At 39.5% G+C, this 19,539-nt stretch overlaps 1 protein-coding gene across 1 annotated transcript in view; it reads right to left on the bottom strand.

The window, feature by feature from the left end:
- The window catches only part of Wdr27 (WD repeat domain 27), a 241,592-nt gene that overhangs the window by 178,003 nt on the left and 44,050 nt on the right, over window positions 1-19,539 (bottom strand). The window contains exons 17-18 of the mRNA XM_063253857.1: window positions 18,235-18,324; window positions 8,489-8,610 (exon numbers count right to left, since the gene is read on the bottom strand). Coding sequence (XP_063109927.1) covers window positions 8,489-8,610; window positions 18,235-18,324 — 212 coding nt within the window. The remainder of the gene's footprint in view (window positions 1-8,488; window positions 8,611-18,234; window positions 18,325-19,539) is intronic.

The following is a 19,539-nucleotide window of genomic DNA, read 5'->3' as shown; positions in this document are numbered from 1 at the left end:
GGGATGGTTCAACATATGCAAACATAGTACATCATATCAACAGAGCAAAGACAAAAATCACACAATAGTCTCAACAGAAGCAGAAAATCTTTTGATAAAGTCCAACACTTACTTATGATAAAAACCCTACAGAAATAGATTGTCTTTACCTAAACCTGATAAAAGCCATCTATGACAAACCAACAACCAGTATCATGTTAAATGGTCAAAAAAAGAGAAAGCTTTCACTCTAAAATCAGGAACAAGACAAAGATGCCCACTGTTACCACTCCTATTCAAGATAGTTCTGGAAACATTAGCAAGAACAATTAAAGAGAAAGGAAAAAAGGAATAAGGATAGGAAAGGAAGAAGTTAAACTATCATTATTTGCAGATGTGTGATACTTTACATAGAAAACTCCAAAAACTCCAAAGACCTCTAGATTTAATAACCAAAATCAGCACTTAAAAATCAATAGCACTTCAGTAAACAAATAACAAACTCACTGAGAAAGAAATGAAGGAACACCTTCCAGATTACCATCAAGAAAATGAGATATTTAGAAATCATTCTAGTTAAGGAAGTAAAAGACCTTTACATTAAAAACAATACCAATCTGAAAAAGAAAATCAAAGAGGACATCCAAAAATGAAAATATATCCCTTCTTCTTGGATAAAGAGAAACAATATAGTGAAAATGGTCATACTTACAAAGCTGTTACACAGATTTAATCCAATCTCAACCAAAATACTGAAGGCAGATTAATTTTATATCGACAGGTACTAATTGAGATCACTCCCAAAATATCAAGCCCTGATCTCTGGTGTCTAGGGCTTAACATGAGATAAACAAGCAGGAAGTACAGAGGCAGAATGGCTTGTCAGGTGGGGACTGGTTCTTACAATATGCATACAGTGACCAGCCATTTCTTAGAGAAAGACGCATCCAGAACTGGAACTCAACAGGAACTATTACATGGGCAACTAAGAAACTGAAGTATACTGACGTGGAGGGGCATTTCCTGTCACAGTACCGATAGCATACTTCACAAAATTGGAGAAAACAACCCTGTTACAGTTTGGGTTTGACTATGCTCTCAAAACTTCATGCCATCACAGGTGGGGCTTATTCAGAGGGGCTAAATATACAGTATGTGATGTTAGGATGAAGGCTGTGAGGTTACTAACTCAGTCCACTGATTGGTTTGGTGCCTGCCTAAGACTGGGAGCCTGCATACAACATAAGGGACAGAAAGAGGCTCGTCTTGTCTCCTGTTCACTTGCTACCTTCTGCCCGCCCAGGAACTGTTTCTCTGCAGTGCCTGTCTGCCATGCCACCCCGTCTTGGATCCAGACAATTATGAAATAAAACCTCTACAAACTGTGAGCCAAATAAATCTTTCCTCCTTTAACTTTGTGTGCTGGGAATTTAAGTCTCAGGAGTGAGAAAAGTAACTCAGAATTTGGTACCAGAGAAATGGGGTCATTGCTATGACAGTACCTCACCATGTGGATCAGGAGTCTTTGAGAATGGCTTGTAGGAAGAATTTGGAAAGGTTCTGAGATGCTGGATGGCAAAAGTAAAGCTGCACACCTTAGGCTATACTTTATGGAAAATTCTAGTAAGACCTCAGAAGAACAAAATACTGACAGAAATGATGCCGATAAAGACAAGGCTCAGGTTTCTGCTGGGAAAAAGGACCACATTGATTATGTGACTCCAGACTACATGTGTTATGTCTTGGCAATAAGTTTTTCTACAATTCATTCACATCCAGAGGCTGACTGAGACTGAGATTAAGGGTGGCAGACTAATTAATCTTGCAAAAGAAGCTTCAAGACAGTCTAATGTTGGGGCAATAGAATGGCTACTGTTGGGGGCTTTTAGCCAGATTTATGTTGAGAACTAAAAACAAAGAGTCCAACAAAATGATTTAAAATGTTGAGTTTAGCCAGAAAGGAAGAGCCACTCAAGTTGGGCCCTGCCAAGATGAAAGAGGAGAAATTGGTTGCTGAATAGACTAACAAGAAAATATTTCAGAAAAAGACAACAGAAACATTTATTTAGTTCACAGTTTGTAGAGGTTTCAATTCATAATCAACGGGCTCCCAGGAAAGATGGCATGACAAACAGGCACTGCAGAGGAGAAACAGTTCTTAACAGGCAGAAAGTATCAAAGCAATGTGCAACAAGACAAGCCACTGTTCCTTACATTACATCCACCCTACCAAGATTAGGGCAGTGAAGACAGCACAAGAACCAGCCTTTGCGGCCTTGGAGTTGCAAGGATGAAAGACCTTGCTTTGATGAGAGAGTCTCAGAGCACCACATTCCAGAATGGCAGCAGCCTCGGGAAGCTGTCCTTGGGATTTTGTTCATAGGCACTCAGGCCCCTACAACCAAGGGAAAAGGAAGCAGCCTATTGCTCCAGCTGGTGGAATACCTTGGTATCACCCACGCAGTGTTGTTTTTACGTGCAAGAAGAAGTAAGAGTTGTGGGTTCACGAAGGCTTCACCCACATTTCAGAAGGAGGCCTGGTAGGTCAAGCAGTGTGTCCGAGAGGTTATTGTGTGAAGTTGTGAATGTTAAGCTGAAGGTGTAGAAGAGACCCCAGAAGTTTGGAGAAGTCAGAAACATGGATCATCTGAGGAAAACTGCAAGGAGGTAGCAGGGCTGGCCCAAGAGAAAAGCCATGAAAGCTATCAGGATCAGAAATGCCACAAGGGCGGAGTTACCCACTCTTTGGTTCGTATCTTTCCACAGATCGCCTTAGATGCTGCACATGGAATTACAGGACTTCATATTTTCCCTGCTGCACTTTTGACTTCCCCATCCCTTTGTATCTCCTTATTTGTACCTATTGAAATGGTAATGTGTATCTTGTACAACGTATGCTAGAAGTGTTTAACTTTCTTTTCATTTGTACAGCTACTCACAGCTAAGAGTTTGCCTTAAATCTGAGAGGAGATGGGACCTGGACTTTTCAGCAATGCTGAAACTTTTAGGACTTTGGTAATTATTAGATGTGAATTAAATGCCTTCGGCCTAAAGGAATATAGGAATAAAGGCTGGATCTTTGGGCAGCCAACTGCAGAATGGTATAGTTTGGGTCTAGATGTTACCCCAAAGCCTCATGCATTCATAGGTGGGAATTTTTCAGAGGCAGTTGAATCTACAGTGTGTGATGGTGGGACTAAGGGTGTGAGATTACTAACTCAGTCCACTGACTGGTTTGGCACTGCTCTAAAACTGGTAGCCTGGATACAGAAGGGACATAAGATACATACATAAGAAAGAGGCTTGTCTTACTCTATGTTGCTTTTCTGCCTTCTGCCTGCCATGAACTGTTTCTCCCCTGCAATTGTCTGCCATGCCTTGGAGTTAGCTGATTATGGACTGACTTTGGATATTTGGTATTTTGTCTTAACAATGAGAAAAGTAACTAAGACAAATCCCAAAATTCAGTCAGTACAAGAACAGACCTAGAATAGCAAAGGCAATTCTGGGCAACAAAGCAAAGCACATCACAATCCCTGACTTAAAATTATCTTTTAAAAAAACTACCTTAGTAATAACTCCATGATTTTCTGAAATCCTGTGTTATTTGCATTGTTTTACTCTGCTTTGCTTTGTTCTGCATTGTTTTGCTTTGTTTCATTCTCTTCAAAATTAAAAAAAAAAAAAACTGCGTGGTACTGGCAAAAAAGACACACAAATCAATGGAACAGAATAGAAGATGTAGACAAGTACAAACTCACTCAGCTACCTTATCTTTCACAAAGGAGCCAAACACAATCACTGGAAGAAAGACAGCCTCTTTAATGGTGCTGAGAAAACAAGCTTTCTATATGCCAAACATTAAAAGTAGATCCATATCTCTCACCATGCACTAAATCAAACTGAAATGAATCAAAGAAACACTGAATCTTCTGGAAGCTAGTATAGATAAAACTCTTGAAAACATACATGTGTGCAAATACTTTACAAACAAAACCCTGATTGCACAGAAAACATTAGAGAGAATCTACAACAGAGATCTTATATTAAAAAGCATTTTTACAGCAAAAGAAACCACCAACACAGTGAAGAGACAACCCACAGAATGGAAAAAAAATTTATCAGCTATTCCTCAGACAAAAGACTAATATTTAGAAATAGATAAAGAACTCAAAATAATCAGGTTCCCCAAAATTTAAATATCTAATCCAAAAATCGGTAATTAAAATGAATAGACACCTCCTGGATGAAGACATACTTGCAGCAAATAAATACATAGAAAAATGTTCAACATATTTGGTCATATGAGAAATGCAAATGAAAACAACATCTCAGAAAGAATGGCCATCATCAAGAAATCAACCAATAATAAATGCTGGCAAGACTGTGGGGAGACTGTAAACTGGTACAACCAATATGGAAATTAGTATGGATATTCTTCAATAGACTAAATTAGAGTGATCCAGCTACTTCCCTTCCTGGTACCTTCATAAAAATTAAAGGCATCATACCACAGTGATATATACATGCCCATGTTTATACACAATTTGTAATAGTTAAGTCTTGGAAATAGCCCAAATGGCCATCAATGGATGAACGGATACATACAATGCTGTACTACTCTGTCATAAAGAACACATCAGATATTTCTAGGTAAATGGACATACTTCGAGACCATATTTTTAAGCGAAATAAATCAGACACACAATTAAATCTCACATTGCTTCTCTTGTTTGAGAAACGGAAATGATAAATAAGAACCAAAATGTATAACACATATTAGGAAGTAGGAAAAAAATGTTCACATGGAAAGGGGGAATAAGGTAGCAGGGTGGAAGGGAAGGAAAAGAAAAAATGGAAGGAATAAAATGGAAACAAAGCTTTTGTAAATAAGGAAGTGAGGAAGAAAGATTGAAAGGAGGGAAACAATGGCAAAAAAAGAAGAATTAAGATATATTACGTACAAGTACAAATTTCCTATGATGAATGTAATTATTATGGATATCAAAAGCATATCAATAAATTGCTTAAATTAGTGTGGAAATTTCTGGAATGTCTTTCAATTTCCCTATGTAACCAAAAATGATGATAAAATAATCTAGGAAAGAAAAGCATCCTAAAGTTGCACAGTGTAAATATCCAACAGTACATCTTCAGACAAAAGGCTAAGTGTAAATATCCAACAGTACATCTTCAGACAAAAGGCTCCTTTTTATGGAAAAGAACCTTCAGCCCTCTGCTCCTCACATGCAAAGCGTGAGTGGCTGGTGAGGGCAGGCAGGCCACACTTGCTCAGGGAACCCCTGGCGCAGATTTTCCTGGGCAGCCAACCCTTCTACTCTCCCTTCTTCCCAAGCATCCCAAAACCCACATCTCTACCCAACAGGTACTGATGATGAAAACAGATACCGCAATAACATGTTTGGAGACTTCTACCTCCTTTGAGGGTCTTTTCAATGAATTTGGAGATTTCAGTTCTTTCAACAATGAGTATCTTCTCACCATGAGACAAGAGGATGAGGATAGAGACCTGGGCACTGTATCACTTCAGGTCGAGTCAGAAGATTTTAGGGTTCCAGAGCCAAATGAGGATTCTGAACTCCTAATTCATGCATTGCCTGTGCACCAGAACATCTTGAAAATCTTTGTCCAGAATAGGGTAAATCCACCTACCACAAAAGTACACAGCTCTTTGCTTTATTGTGCAAACACTTTTCAAAACAAATGTTTCACAGGCATGCTCCTTGTACCACCTTCACAGACCACATAGAGGGACCCGGACACCAGGTACACAAGGGTACCAATTGTAAACCTTATCACGAACTTACAATTATCTCGCCAGCATAATGTACCACCAGAACCCATCATGCCAATGGATCAAACATCCATGCCTTCAAACCTACACACACAGTAACTCCGCATAATCCTTCAAATCCTGAGGGTTTCAACCAACGTGCTAAGAAAAGGAGGCAGTAAACATCAGGGAAAGTGGCAAAGCTTCATCCAGCTTAAGTCTTCAGGACTTTGATTTGCCCCAGGTAATACAGAGAAGTTATATGTAAGTACTATTGGTTTCATTAAAACAAATAAAACAGGTCATATTTATGCAATGAAAGTGGTGAAAAAAGAGCCTGTCAATACTGATCATATACAGACAGAGAGACATGGTTTGGAGCAGGCAGCTAATCGCCCTTGTCTTGTTGGACTGCATTCTTGCTCTCACACAGAAAGCAGACTGGTTTTCGTTCTAATCTGTGTACATGGAGCTCTTACATTTCATATGCTTCCTGGAGACATATGCCAGGTTTTACACTGCAGTAATCAGTTCAGCATTCAGTTATCTTCATGAGTGAGGGCTACTCTGTAGAAATTTGAAACTGCAGTTTATTTCTAGACTCAGAAAGGCACATTAAACTGACTATCACACTGTGCAAGAAAGGATTACAGTCAGGAGACATGACCAGCTCTCTCTGTTACATGCCCAATTGCCTTGCTCTAAAAATTATAAGAGAAGATTATGCTTCAATGTCAGCTGACAGATTCTTGAAGTATCAGTGTCTAAAAGATAGTCAGAAAGTCTCCATTTCCTATTGTTGAGAGCTCTGATAACCTGTATGAAAACTCAATCATCACTTGCAGGTTATTTTGGAACAAAAAATTCCCATGGTGTGTTTTCTCTGCTTCTGTAAAAGCTTCAAGTGTCCTGCAGAGTTTTCTGAACAAGAACCCACAGGAATGACTGGGGGTTGTCACGCCCAGAGAGGATTTGCTGATGCTCAGGAGCAGCCATTCCTTCCAAATGTTGACTGGATATGATGAACCAACAGCAGATGCTCTCTCCATTCAAACCAAAAATGTCTGGGAATTTAGCTTGCACAACTGTGACCTTCAGTTTACTGAGGAACCTGTCTGGCTCACTCCAGATGAGAATGACATTGATCAACATCAATTTGCAGTTTTGAGTATATCAATCATCTTTTGATGTATGCAGAAGAGTGTGACTGATGCTCTGTTTCCACTATCCATTCTACTTAGGTAGCCATTTAATGAACAGAAAAACTTGCTACCAACCTGAAGGGAAGTAACCACTTCATAATTTCCCAGAAGCTAATTTTAATTTCTTTTCTGAAGTTATACTTAAATGCAATAGTTGATTCTTATCTGTTATAAATGATATTTGGGTTTTTTAGATGAAGTTGCTTTTTGTTATTTGACTTCAGTAAGGAGGAGGTATTCAGTTGTTAACCAAACTTGCAAACATATTCTTTCATTTAGGAGCTGGAGACAGAATGTATAACATTATTTCCTGATGTTTACTCTGCAGGAAAATAATGTGCATTTTAAGCAGAATGTCTTAACTATGCTCATTTCTTGCCAAACCACACTGCCTGCACTTTTAGGCCCCATTTTATGTAGCCTTCAGGGGAATCCAAAACACAACAAATTTGAATAAATCTATGGAAAACACGGATTATAATTCTATCTCTTTAAGTTTTTTATTTAGTAAGGTAACACATGAAGTTATTTTAGGGGAAGAATTCTTCAGACTATTTTTATTAAAATTAGTGGCTAGCAATTTATTTAAATAACTGCCAGATACAGCAGTCTTCTGCTTATTTTAGCACCATTTTTATGCAAAGGACTTGAAAAGTAACCACGATCATTTAAATATGGCATAGTACAATGGTACAATCTTTTTAGAGAAGCTATCTAGTTTTAAGTTTAGAATGACTTATAATTTGTATGCATTTAATAAGTTATAATTTTAGCTTTTTTCTTTTTTTTTGGATGCTGCATTTCATGACAAATGTCACTTTTCCAAAGTCTGTAGTCATAAGTTGTCTTTTCTTCAAATAACTAAGCCCTGGTCATTATAATGTAATATGCTTTGTGTGCCTTCTTTTTAAAATAAAACATTTAATACACATCAAAAAAAAGAAAAGAAAAGAAATGCTAATATCTTTGAAAATTTCACCATGTGTTTGAAATTACAATATAATTTCATTAACCAAGTTTCCTATTACTATCTTTTCTTTCCTCTCTCATTTATAAAATTTTTGTAATCTTTTTTCCGCCTGTTTTATTCTATTCTATTTCCAAATAACCTCACACAAGTGGTCTAAAACATCTAATTTTACTCCCCAAAATATACCTTCTTTGCATAACGCATTCTTGGCCATTATTATGAAAATCAATAATTTGCATTTCAAATTATTCAGGTATTTCAGCTTTGTCTTATTTGCAGACCATAATAAATAGAAGGATATGTTAACTGTACATATATACTTTATATATGTATATACATATTAGGTGGGTGCACATATGTGAGAATAAATGCATGTAAGAAACTACTGAACCACTTAGCAATTTCTATTGCAGTGATGCAAATTTCTGGCTTCTGTCCACTTTCCAACCTCAAGATCCAGGTAACTATGGGGCCTCTACATTCACTATCAGTCGGAAAGTGCTCTAGACCACGGGGCTGCTCATGGGACAAGGCATACATTACCAGAAGCAGCATGACTTCCTTCCTGTGAACTGACCACAACCTCAGAGTCCAGTCCCGGGCAGCAGAGAGCAGCCACTTCCCATCATGGCTCCAGCAGATGGAGCTCACAGCTCCGTCGTGACCTAACCAGCACAAAGATAGAAGACTAAGAGTGTTATCTGCCTGTACTTTGCCAAGAAACACCTAAACTGCCTTTCTTCAAGGAGTAAATACCACACGTGGTGGCATTTCCTAGCTATTTCCTAAGTATAGTGATACCAGTAGAACCACTGCCCCAGGATGACACTGTACTTAGAGATTCAAGCAACAGAGTTCCTAAAGAAGGTGCTTCTGAAACCTCTTAATTCTTAAAATATGAAGTTCAACATCATGTGTGCAACTATCTGTGCATACATGACGGAACATCATAAAATACAATATCAGGAAACAGTACAGAGGACTTCTAGGTAATTCACCCATCCCTTATGAACTATTTTTCTTTTACTACAATGGAGAAAGTCAAAACAGTCCCCTGGACATTTTTACATACAGACTAGCATCCCTAACATGGCTGCTTCAGAGTTGGTTTTCTGGGCACGCACTCTGGCTCTGCTTTATGACACTGAGGTGCTGAGGCCCAAGGACTCCAGTAGTTCCTACTTTGCCTTTTGAGCTTTTCCGTCTAGCATCCCTCTTTCTATCTGCACCCATCTTGTTTTGGGATGCAGACACATGGGCTTGGGCCCAACACCATCCTGTACACAGAGCCTCTCAGGAGGGCCCTGAGGTGAGGGAGGCCAGCCTGATTCAGTGTCCTCAGATGCCACGACCTAAGTTCTCTGAAGAGCACGAGAGGCAGGAGCAGAAGTAGGAGATGGTGTCTTAGAGACCCATCCAGGGCCAATGTATTGAAGGAACTGCAGTTACGATGAGGTGTATGAAGGAGTCACATAAAATGGGTCACATCTGGATGGTCAGTGACCCTAGACTTGCTAAATTATTCCATTAGGATTTAGGTACTAAGTGACGAAAATCTTAGAGGGCATAGAAGCTTGACATGGCCAGATCCTCAGCCTGGGTCACACATGATAATTTAAAGATCAGACTATGCCTATATCACCGTATAACATCTGTCAGGAAATCACCAAAATACAAATGGACAAACCAGGGAAGAGTGAAAAATAAGTATGTAACTAAAAAAAAAAAAAAAAGACGACTAAATATTATCTGCTGTGACTTTGCTGCCCCCTGGTGCACGGCAGCAGCCTCCCTAACAATGAGCAGAACAGTAGAAGAAAGTTCAAGGTCTGCACTGGGCTGCTCAGCTAGCAGTGAGGGCAGCATCCTCTACAGCCTCACAGAGCATCAGCCACGACCCCTCAGCTTCCCATCCTCTGTCTGACTTCTAAAGAAACTCCATGGCCAGCTGAGTAGCTCACTGACCTCTCACAGCACACTGCAATGCTTACACCCATCTCCAGGAAGGCACCTGCAGTTACTTTCCCAGCTTTGCCCTATGAAGCAGTGACCCTTGGCTAGAACAATCCCTAGTTCCTGATCCTCCACCTTCACAGCACCTGCTGCCCTGCCAGACAACACTGATTCCAGGGGAAAGCAGGTATAACCCTGAGCAATGTAGAAACTGAGGCAGGGTGCCTACCGCCTGTCCTGGCACAAGTGGGGACCTGACTTTCCTTAACCACACACATAGGGTTAAGGACTGACCTTCTCCACTACCAGCACAAGCCGCCTACAGACTCACTGGAAGTGGCTGCCCCTTCTCTCCCAAGCCCAGGACACTCAGATCATGGGGCTTTGGGCCCATGATGTGTAGGAAGGGTCCTCTGGGACATGCTCCACATTCAACTGAGTGGATCACCCACACGGGATCACATCAAGCCCTTTCACTTCCTCTTTTCTCAGAATTTTTACTTTCATCAAATGTATTGTTCAAAGGTGCATCCCACTGCCAGAAAAAACATAAATGCCTCCCGCTCCTGCTGTGATGACTACTTCTCTGCAGTGTATGTGAGGCCTTGATAAACTTCAGGCAGAGACAAAGAGGACCAGGAACTTTGGACAAGGGGTTCTGGGATAACCAATGTAGTGTGCGGGACAGACACAGCACACAAAATGGAGCCCCCATGTGAAAAGCACACACACAGAGAAGGGCTAAGGAGGCAAGGTTCAGACAGGAGGACCTGAAGACAGCAGGCAGGGTGCTCTGGTTTAATGTCACCCTTTATAAAGATGACTTGTTTTTCTACTCCACAGTCTGGAGTGACATCTTTGCTGGGTTTCAGCTTCCAAAAGCCTTGACTGGGACAGCTACAGCAGCCTGCCTCCCTTCCAAGAGACTCAGAGCTCTCCACAGAACCTGTCACGATCCACGCCTGGAGAGGGACCTGTCTCTGCTAAGCCAGAAGAGGGTCAGCAGCCCCAAGGAGAAACAACAGAGTGAGCTGGCAGCGCTGGCCCCAAGACAGCCAGGGCTACTGTAAACTGCAAAAACAGCATGAAAGTGACTCTTTCCACATGGCAGGCCAAACTGGGAGAAGAAAGCCGTGCAAAGCCCATAGCATTTAAGTGTTTAATCAGGAGACACTTTGGGGAGGGGTTGATTTGTTTAAGATGGAGCTACTCTGGGAATCAGAAGCCACATAGTAACTGCACTCCAAGGTTTTCAGGGTCACCCTACCAATGACTTGGTAGGAAATGGCCACAAGACATAGTCATGGAGAAGAGGGAAGGCTAGTTATAGATGCCCTGAGAAATTTAAGCTCAGGTCAGAAAGGATGAGAGGATTCCAGCCTTGGCAGGATGCATGTGATTTTCAGAGTGGGCTGGGTCTGAAAGTGCTGGTATTGAATCCAGCAAACTACATAACCGCCCTGCCCCACTCCCTGCATCCAGCAGAGGTCAGTGGTCTGTCTGCTTTCCCTGTCTAGTCTGCTAACATACTCAGAGATACTGTCTGACTAGGACTACTGCCACAATTTGGAGTGTACAGACACAGGGCCTCTGAAGCGGGAACAGTACCTCACAAATCCACCGGCCATAATGCTACAGAGAAGCAGCAGTGACCTGGGGCAGAGGGAACAGAAACAGAGGGAAGCTGCTGTGATAAATACAGTCCTAGACAGACACCTCTGACTAACCCAACAGAAAAAGCTGCGCAGGACTCGGCATTCACATACAAAATCCTAAGGGTGGAAATGAAATGGGACTCAGTGGGTTGCTATCCGTTCCTGTATCTGCTGCATCCCAGTAATGCAGATTCTGTAAAGAAACTACTAATTCAAGCACATGAGGAAGTTCTGAACTCATTTTTCTTTTTCTTTGTTGGTTGGGGGGTCCCTTTTCTATTATTTCTTTTTTCTTTATTCCTTCTTTTTGTTGTTGTTCTATTATTTCTTTCTTCTTTTTCCTGTTGCTCTTTTCTGTTACTTTTATCTGATCATATTGATTTTCTTTTAATTAGATCATTTATCTCACTTTTCTTGCCTCCTCATCTTTCTTTTAATTTCATATTTTACATCTTTAGGTTTCTATCTCCCTATCTCCTCCATTTTTATTACCATGAAGCATTATTTATCTTTAGATATTTAGGTCATTTATGTTATTGTTGAATTCTTTTCTATTGTTAGTGGGGGCAGAGTTTTTGAGGTTAGTAGATATTTACTGAATGCCAACCTCTGATCTGCTTTGTGTCTACATTATTACTGCAGACTCCCTTGGTATGGGTGGTACAGTAATAGCTTTTGTTGGTTTTTATGGCATGTCAATATCCAGTTTATCTTTGACTCTTACTACTGCTGATTTCCTTGCTATTGCCAGTGATGGCACAGATGGTACTATTAATTGGTTGGTCTGTATGCCAACATCTGGTTTGTCTTTGTGTCACCAATGTTACTGCAGTTCTTTTCCAGAGAACTGGGTGCAGGGAGTATTACACTGCATCCTCTCCTCCCCAGGTTAATGAAGGTGGCTGGATCTTGGGACACAAATAAAGGCTTATAGTTGGCCATGTCTAAAGGGCATAACTGCAAAGAAGACACTAACCAAAAATATCTCCACAGCAGCAGCAGCAGAATCATTTCACTGTACTTGATCTTCAACCCTCAGCACACACATAAAAAGCAATAAAAACATGAAAAAACAACACAACTAAGTCCTTCAAAAATCCCCAACTCTTCAAAAGCTGACCTAGGAGGCACTGATGGAAATCAGAAGCCAAACAGCTGAGCTATATGAAGTGATACAAGAGGAAACAACAACCACCACATCAGTATGGCGCTCGGTGAGCTCAACAATGACATAACTAAACACTCAATGAACTTAATTAACAAAATGGTCAGTGAGCTGAAAGAAGACACTAGTAAAAAGCAAGCTGAGCTACACAAAATGATACAAAACATGAATGGCCAGTTTAGCAAAGAATGGGAGTCCATGAAAAATTATCAAACAGAAATCTAGCACATAAAAACATTATACCTAAAGTATGGGTGCAGAAGTGACCAATGTAACCAATTAGAAGATAGTGCTGATGCAGGTGACCACACATACAGAGATACTTTAGAAGCAATAAGAGATGGAAAATGGATCCAAGAGCTGCTGGATGATGCAAAGACAATTAATCTTAGTGAAAAATCAAAAAATAGCACAAATGGCACGAAAACTGTTTACAGAAATCAGAAGAAAACATTCTGAGAATGAGAAAAGAATTTTACCTACAGATAAGTGAAGCATATTGCTGAAAGCAGCTGAAGCTGGAGATGCTCACAGGTACGGGGCTGGAGCAAGGCCTCCCAAGAACAAAGAGCACCTGGGTGCAGCCATAGGAACAACCTGCGGCAGCCAGAGAACACAAGTCCCAAGGTAGCCAAGAAACAGGCAGCTAAGGCAAACGGGTGTCAGATGACATGATCTTATAAATACATAAGTAAAGTCTCTACAGTGGTTGAGCAGCACCCTTCCTCCCATCCAGAGAGAGAGATCCACCTGGCCTCACCTTCATCTCTTTTCTTCATTTTCCTATCCTCTCACTGTCTTCTCCTCAACCAACACTTACAGCTGCAACCAGATGCTACGGCATACAGAACCCCAAATAGCCACAATCAGAAAAGAACTTCTCCACAATTACCATCAGAATCCTAGAAGTCAAACACAAAATCACAATCTTCAAACCTGTCAGATAAAAGCGATAAATCACCCATAAAGGTAAACTCATTAGAATTACAACACAAACCATAAAGGTCAGAAGACCTTGGAATGCAATATTTCAAGCCCCAAAAGAAAATAATCCAAACCCTAGCTAACATAGACTGCAAAATCATCTTTCAAAATTGATGAAGAAGTAGATCTTTGAATGGCAAAGAGCACCTCAAAAAATTAATGACTACCAAACCAGCACTCCAAAAAGTTCTCAAAAATGTCCTAAAAAGAAACAACAAAATTAACAATGGCAAACAATCTAGGAAAATGAATTCAGGAGGTAAAGTGAGCCATTAAACAGAAAAGAAAAATAGAATCAGCAACAGGAAAATTCCATGACAGGAATAAGTCAGTACCTTTAAGTAATAACAGTGTGAATAGCCTCAAATCCAAAATCAAAAGACAGTGATTGGCAGACCACATCGAAAAGTAAAATGCAACAGCATGTTTATAAAAGACAACCATTTAATCTAATATTAAATGCATACACTGAAAATCAAAGATTAGAAAACAGTACCTCATGTTTCAATAACCCCCTCGAAAACTAAAATTCCTCAAAAGCTATCCTTTTTTTAGACAAAGCTAAAACCTACCAAAGAGGCAAAGAAGGTTATGACAGAACTATTCAACAGAAAGAGATAACAAATATATATATATATATGTATATACACACACACAACAAAAACAGGCATTCTCAGCTTCATAAAACACACAGGATGGAATGTAAAGAGTGGGAAAAGTATTAATACAGTCATAGTAGGGAATCTCAATACACCATCATCACAAACAGAAGGATAAACTAGACAAAAAGTAAGTGCTGAGCCACACCTTCAAAGAAATGGGCTTAATAGATACAGTGTTCAACAGCAAAAGACACATTCTTTACAGCAGAACATAGAACTTTCTCCAAAACAGACCACATACTAGTCTATAAAGCACATTTAAATAAATGCAGAAGAATCACAATTATCCTATGATTATTATCAGCTCACAGTGCAAAGAAACTATAAATCAATAGAAAAAGAAACCATAAAAATTACACAAACACAGAGAGATTAAACAATACACACCTGAATAATCAGAGAGTCTATGAAAAAAATCAAGGAAGTTCCTATAAACACTTAAGCCAGAATCTATGATACATAATGAAAGCAGTCCTTCCATTAAATTTATCACTGTGAATACCTACATAAGGAAAACAAGGAGAATCTAACTAAAGCCTACGGCCATACCACCCTGAACGCGCCCGATCTCATCTGATCTTGGAAGCTAAGCAGGGTCGGGCCTGGTTAGTACTTGGATGGAAGAATCTAACTAAATAATTTAAAGAAATACCCCAAGGTCCTAGAAAATCAAGAACAATACAAAATCTAAAACTAGTACATGGAAAGAAATCACAGGAAAAACTAATGAAATGGAGACTTTAAAAATGCAAAGAATCAATGAATCAAAGAGCTAATTCTTCAATAGAACAAACAAAATAAATAAATCCTTAGCAAACTCACCAAAAGGGGGAAAAAATATAATTAGAAATGTACAAGGCACAATCACAATGGACAGTGCCACAGTCCAGAAGCATATTAGTAACTACTTCAAAAATCTATACTCTGATAATTAGGAGAATACAGAAGAAATGGAGAGTTTTCTGGGTACAAGAGAATTACCAAAACTGACACAAGATTTTAAGTCTCAATAATCCAGTAACAGGCAATGATGTTGATAAAGTGATTTTTTAAAAACCTACCAATTTTTTTAAAAAGTCTAGGACCAGATGGATTCACCACTGAGGTCTACAAGAACTCTGGGGAAGATCTAATACCAGTATACTTCAAACTCTTTCAGGAAACAGAAATAAAAGGATCACTGCAAAACTCATTCCTGAACCTAGTATTATCTTGATGCCCAAACCACAAATGGACCGAAGAAAAGAAAAACTACAAGCTAGTCTCTTTAACATGGCTGCAAAACAAAATATTCGTAGCCCCATCTGGGACAGTGTTCTTTCCCTCCTCCACTGCCCCAAGATGGCTCAGCCTGCAAGAGGAGTCAACAGAATGTAACCAATCCCCCCAAAAATCATATACCATAGCCAAGTAGGCTTCAACCCAGACACGAAAGGATGATTCAGTACACACAAATCAATGAACGTAATATATCACACAAACAAGAAGTGAGAAAAAAAATCACATGACCATCTCAAAAGATATAGAAAAGGTTTTTGACAAAATCCAACACCCATTCATGACAAAAATCCTAAAAAACAAAACAGGTATAGAAGGACTTTATCTCAAACTGATAAAAACCATTAATGACAAACCTGCCAATATCATATTAAAGAAGGAGAAACTGAAAACTTTGGCTCTAAAATGTGGAACCATACAAGGATGTCCACCACTGACACTCCTATATAATACTGGAAACTTTAGCCCAATCAATCAGACAAAAAAAGAAAAGAAATGAAAGAAATATGTGTATAAGATAAAGAAGTCAAACTGTCCACATTCACAGATGATCCTATACATAGAAGACCCAAAAAAGTCCACCAAAAGATTCTTACAACTAATAAAAAAATTCAATAAAAGCAGAATAAAAAAATCAGCACACAAACATTAATAGCATTTCTGTACACCAATAATGACCCCATTGAGAAAGAAATTAGAAAAAAATAACCATTTACAAGAAAAACTAAGTACTTAAAAAAATTTTTTAAATAAATATACAGTGAAAAGACTGATCACAATTATAACACAAGGGAAAAAGAACTAATCTAACAAAAGAAGAAAAAAACCTTTATAATAAAAACTATAGAATTATGAAAAGATCAATGAGTACAGCAGAAAAAGGAAAGATAGCCCCTGTTCCTAGATGGGTAGAATGAATTTTGGCAAATTAGGCACACTTCTAAAACTGATATACAGACTTAAATGCAATTCCAATCAAAGTGACAATTTCCACTTCCTCACAGAACTAGAAGAAACAATTCTAAAAGTTAGGTGGGCCCAGAAGACACCCAGAATAGGTAAAGCAACCCTAGACAACGAGAGCAAAAGGAGGCATCCCAATCTATACTGTTGGCAGGAGTGTAAACTAGCACAACCAGCACACAAATCAGTCTAGAGAGCTCTCAAAAACCTAAAACTAGAAAGTCTATTTGACCCAGTTATTTCCTTGTTAGGTAACTTCCTAAAAGAGTTAAAGATGAAGTATTACAGAGATAAATGCACACTCATATTTATAGCAATGACTCATAATAGCTAAATCTTCAAAGCAGCCTATATGTCCATCTACAGATGAACAGGTAAAGAAAAATATGGTATTTATACACATAGAATACTACTCTGTCATAAACCAGGATAAAATTTTTGTCATTTGTAGAAAAGTGGATGCACCTTGAGACTATAATCTTAAGTGAAATGAACCAAATATACAAGCTTAAATATCACATATTTTCTCTTACATGAGAAACACAAGATATAAATAATATAAAAACCAAAGTATGGAGGCAACTTGAGACTATCCTCATAAGTGAAATAAATAAGAATCATATTTGTAAATATCACATCATATCTCTAGTATGAAAAGTACTAAGAACTGTAGGAGTAATAAAACCCAAAATATGTAATTGCCATTGTAAAAAAGAGAGGAAAAGAAAATGCTCTAAAGGATATAACTGCATGTATATTTAAGTGTATAAGATAGAGAACCACATTACTGAGTTTTTGTTGGATCATTGAGCAGAACTGTTTGCAGTCTCACTGTTTGAATGTCCACTTTGTATGCCTTAATTTTATAACTTGAACAACTATTTCTAAGATGACAATATGTAATTATCAACTAGTGATTTCTTACTGTTTATTTTTTTGAAATTCTGTGTTATTACTACCCTTTTTTGTTTGCTTTTTTTCTCTTTAAATAAATTTTTTTTAAAAAGACAAAGTAAAAGACATAGTCAAAAACAAGAAGGCAGATCTTTTGCAAATGGGAAGGTGACAAAGAAATGGAAGGAAGGGGAATATGAATGGAGAAGTCAAAGGAAGTAAAGAGAATTAAGATGCGTTACGTAGATGTACCAGCTCCTCATTGTGAATTGTGCAAACACATAATAGTAAAATTAGAAAAAGGTAAAGAAATGTAAGACAACAGAAAATATAACCCATAATTCACCACTATCAAAAGAAGTTACACACATTTGAAATACATAAGATTCCATTTCCACAGGGCTCAGGGATTTAGCTCAGCGGCATAAGTGCCTGCCTGGCAAGCACGAGGTCATGAGTTCAATCTCCCGTACCAAAAAAAAAAATCCATTTCCACCACCTGCAAGTCCCAGCCTCTGGGCTTAGCGTGAAAACTCTCACAAAGCGCATAGACCCTGCTCGGGGCAAGGGCTTGGTGCTGTGAGGATTAGCAGCCCACACCGTTCTTCGCCCCACCACCCAAGCCTCAGTTCTGTGCTGTGGTTTGGGAAGGAGAGAGAGCACACTGACCTGGGACAGCCAGAAACCCAGAGCCACCCTTAAACTCATGCTCCTTAGGAACAAGGTATATCTTACCTGAAAAAGCAGCAGGTGTTCCACTAAGACTGGCATCCAAAACCAGGGAGAGACAGTTGGCTAAGCCACAGGCCAGCCACTGCCCATTTCCTGTTTAAAAACATGAAAGCGCTTTAGAACCCCAGCCGACCCGAGCCACACTCTTTGGCAGCCTGATGCTCACTTTCTCAGATAGGGAGGGACCAGAAAAGGCCTCCAGCAATGCTCACCTGCTCTCAGACAGCCACCACCCTGCCAAGCAGAGGCTGCCAGGTTCCAAGCCCCGCGTCACACCTCTGAGGAAGCTCACACCACTGCCTCAAAACCTTGTTATGCTGCTACCCTCCGTTTATAGACTGAAACAAGAGTCAGAGCTGAGCCTTAGGCTGCAGGTCTGGTGCGCGGCTAGAGGTGGGCCAGGGCACCCTCCGCCCAGCACATCCCCTACCCTGTGGCATATCCTGTTCCACATCAAAGGACTGATTACGAGACTTATTCAGCCTTAAACTGCAGAAATCGAAGATGTGGAAATGAAATGGGACACTCCAGGGAGGATCAGATGTTAGAAGACGGACGTGGTAAGTTTGAAAAGTCACTGATCCAAACAAACATTCCTATGTATGTGTGAGAAATCAGTTTATTAATTAAAAGGTTTTTTTCCCTCCTGGTCTCTTAAATTATGGCTTTCATGTAATAAGGATGATTTGCATTTTCAGAGAAAAATTGTTTCCTTTCAAATTATGGACTTTTTAACAAGACAATTTGAATGAGTATTTTTTCTTGACATTTTTCTTAGGAAAAATGTTTCTAACCTTTGGAAATCCAGAAGAGTACTGGGGGAAAACTATGTTTTAAATCTGTCTGCGACCTCTGTCCCATTTCATTTTGCTTTGTGAATTCTCAGTTAACAATAAATTAGCTTTAAAAAATTTTAAAAAGGCTTATTCAGCCTCGCTCAGAATAGAACTTGTATTTCTCCTGTCATAGTCAGACTTGTGGATCTATACCAACGTTCTAGTCTGTGGAAGGAAACAAAAAGCAAAGGTAGCACACAGGTGTGAGCAAATCTCACTGCTGAGAACAGTGTACAGTGGAACTATCTAGACCTATGGTGGCAAACCTGTTAGAGCTTTCCATTAGAGCAAACATCCGGCTGCAGCATGTGTGCCACAGATTCATCTCCCTAACCCAGACAAAGCTGCAGGCACCCTCGCAGGCAGCCTCTTAACTTCTTTCAAACATTAGTAAGGAACAGACCAGCTACTGAGGAAGTCAGTCAGCCATGGGGGTCTGTCAAGGAGAGGACCCAGGTCACAGGCCAGCATG

The sequence above is a fragment of the Cavia porcellus genome, unplaced genomic scaffold (genome assembly GCF_034190915.1).
Source record: "Cavia porcellus strain 051 isolate PalLab524CR breed Dunkin Hartley unplaced genomic scaffold, mCavPor4.1 scaffold_7, whole genome shotgun sequence".
In the NCBI taxonomy this organism is placed as follows: domain Eukaryota; kingdom Metazoa; phylum Chordata; class Mammalia; order Rodentia; family Caviidae; genus Cavia; species Cavia porcellus.
The sequence above is the reverse complement of the archived record's forward strand: the minus strand, read 5'-3'. Positions and strand labels throughout refer to the sequence as shown.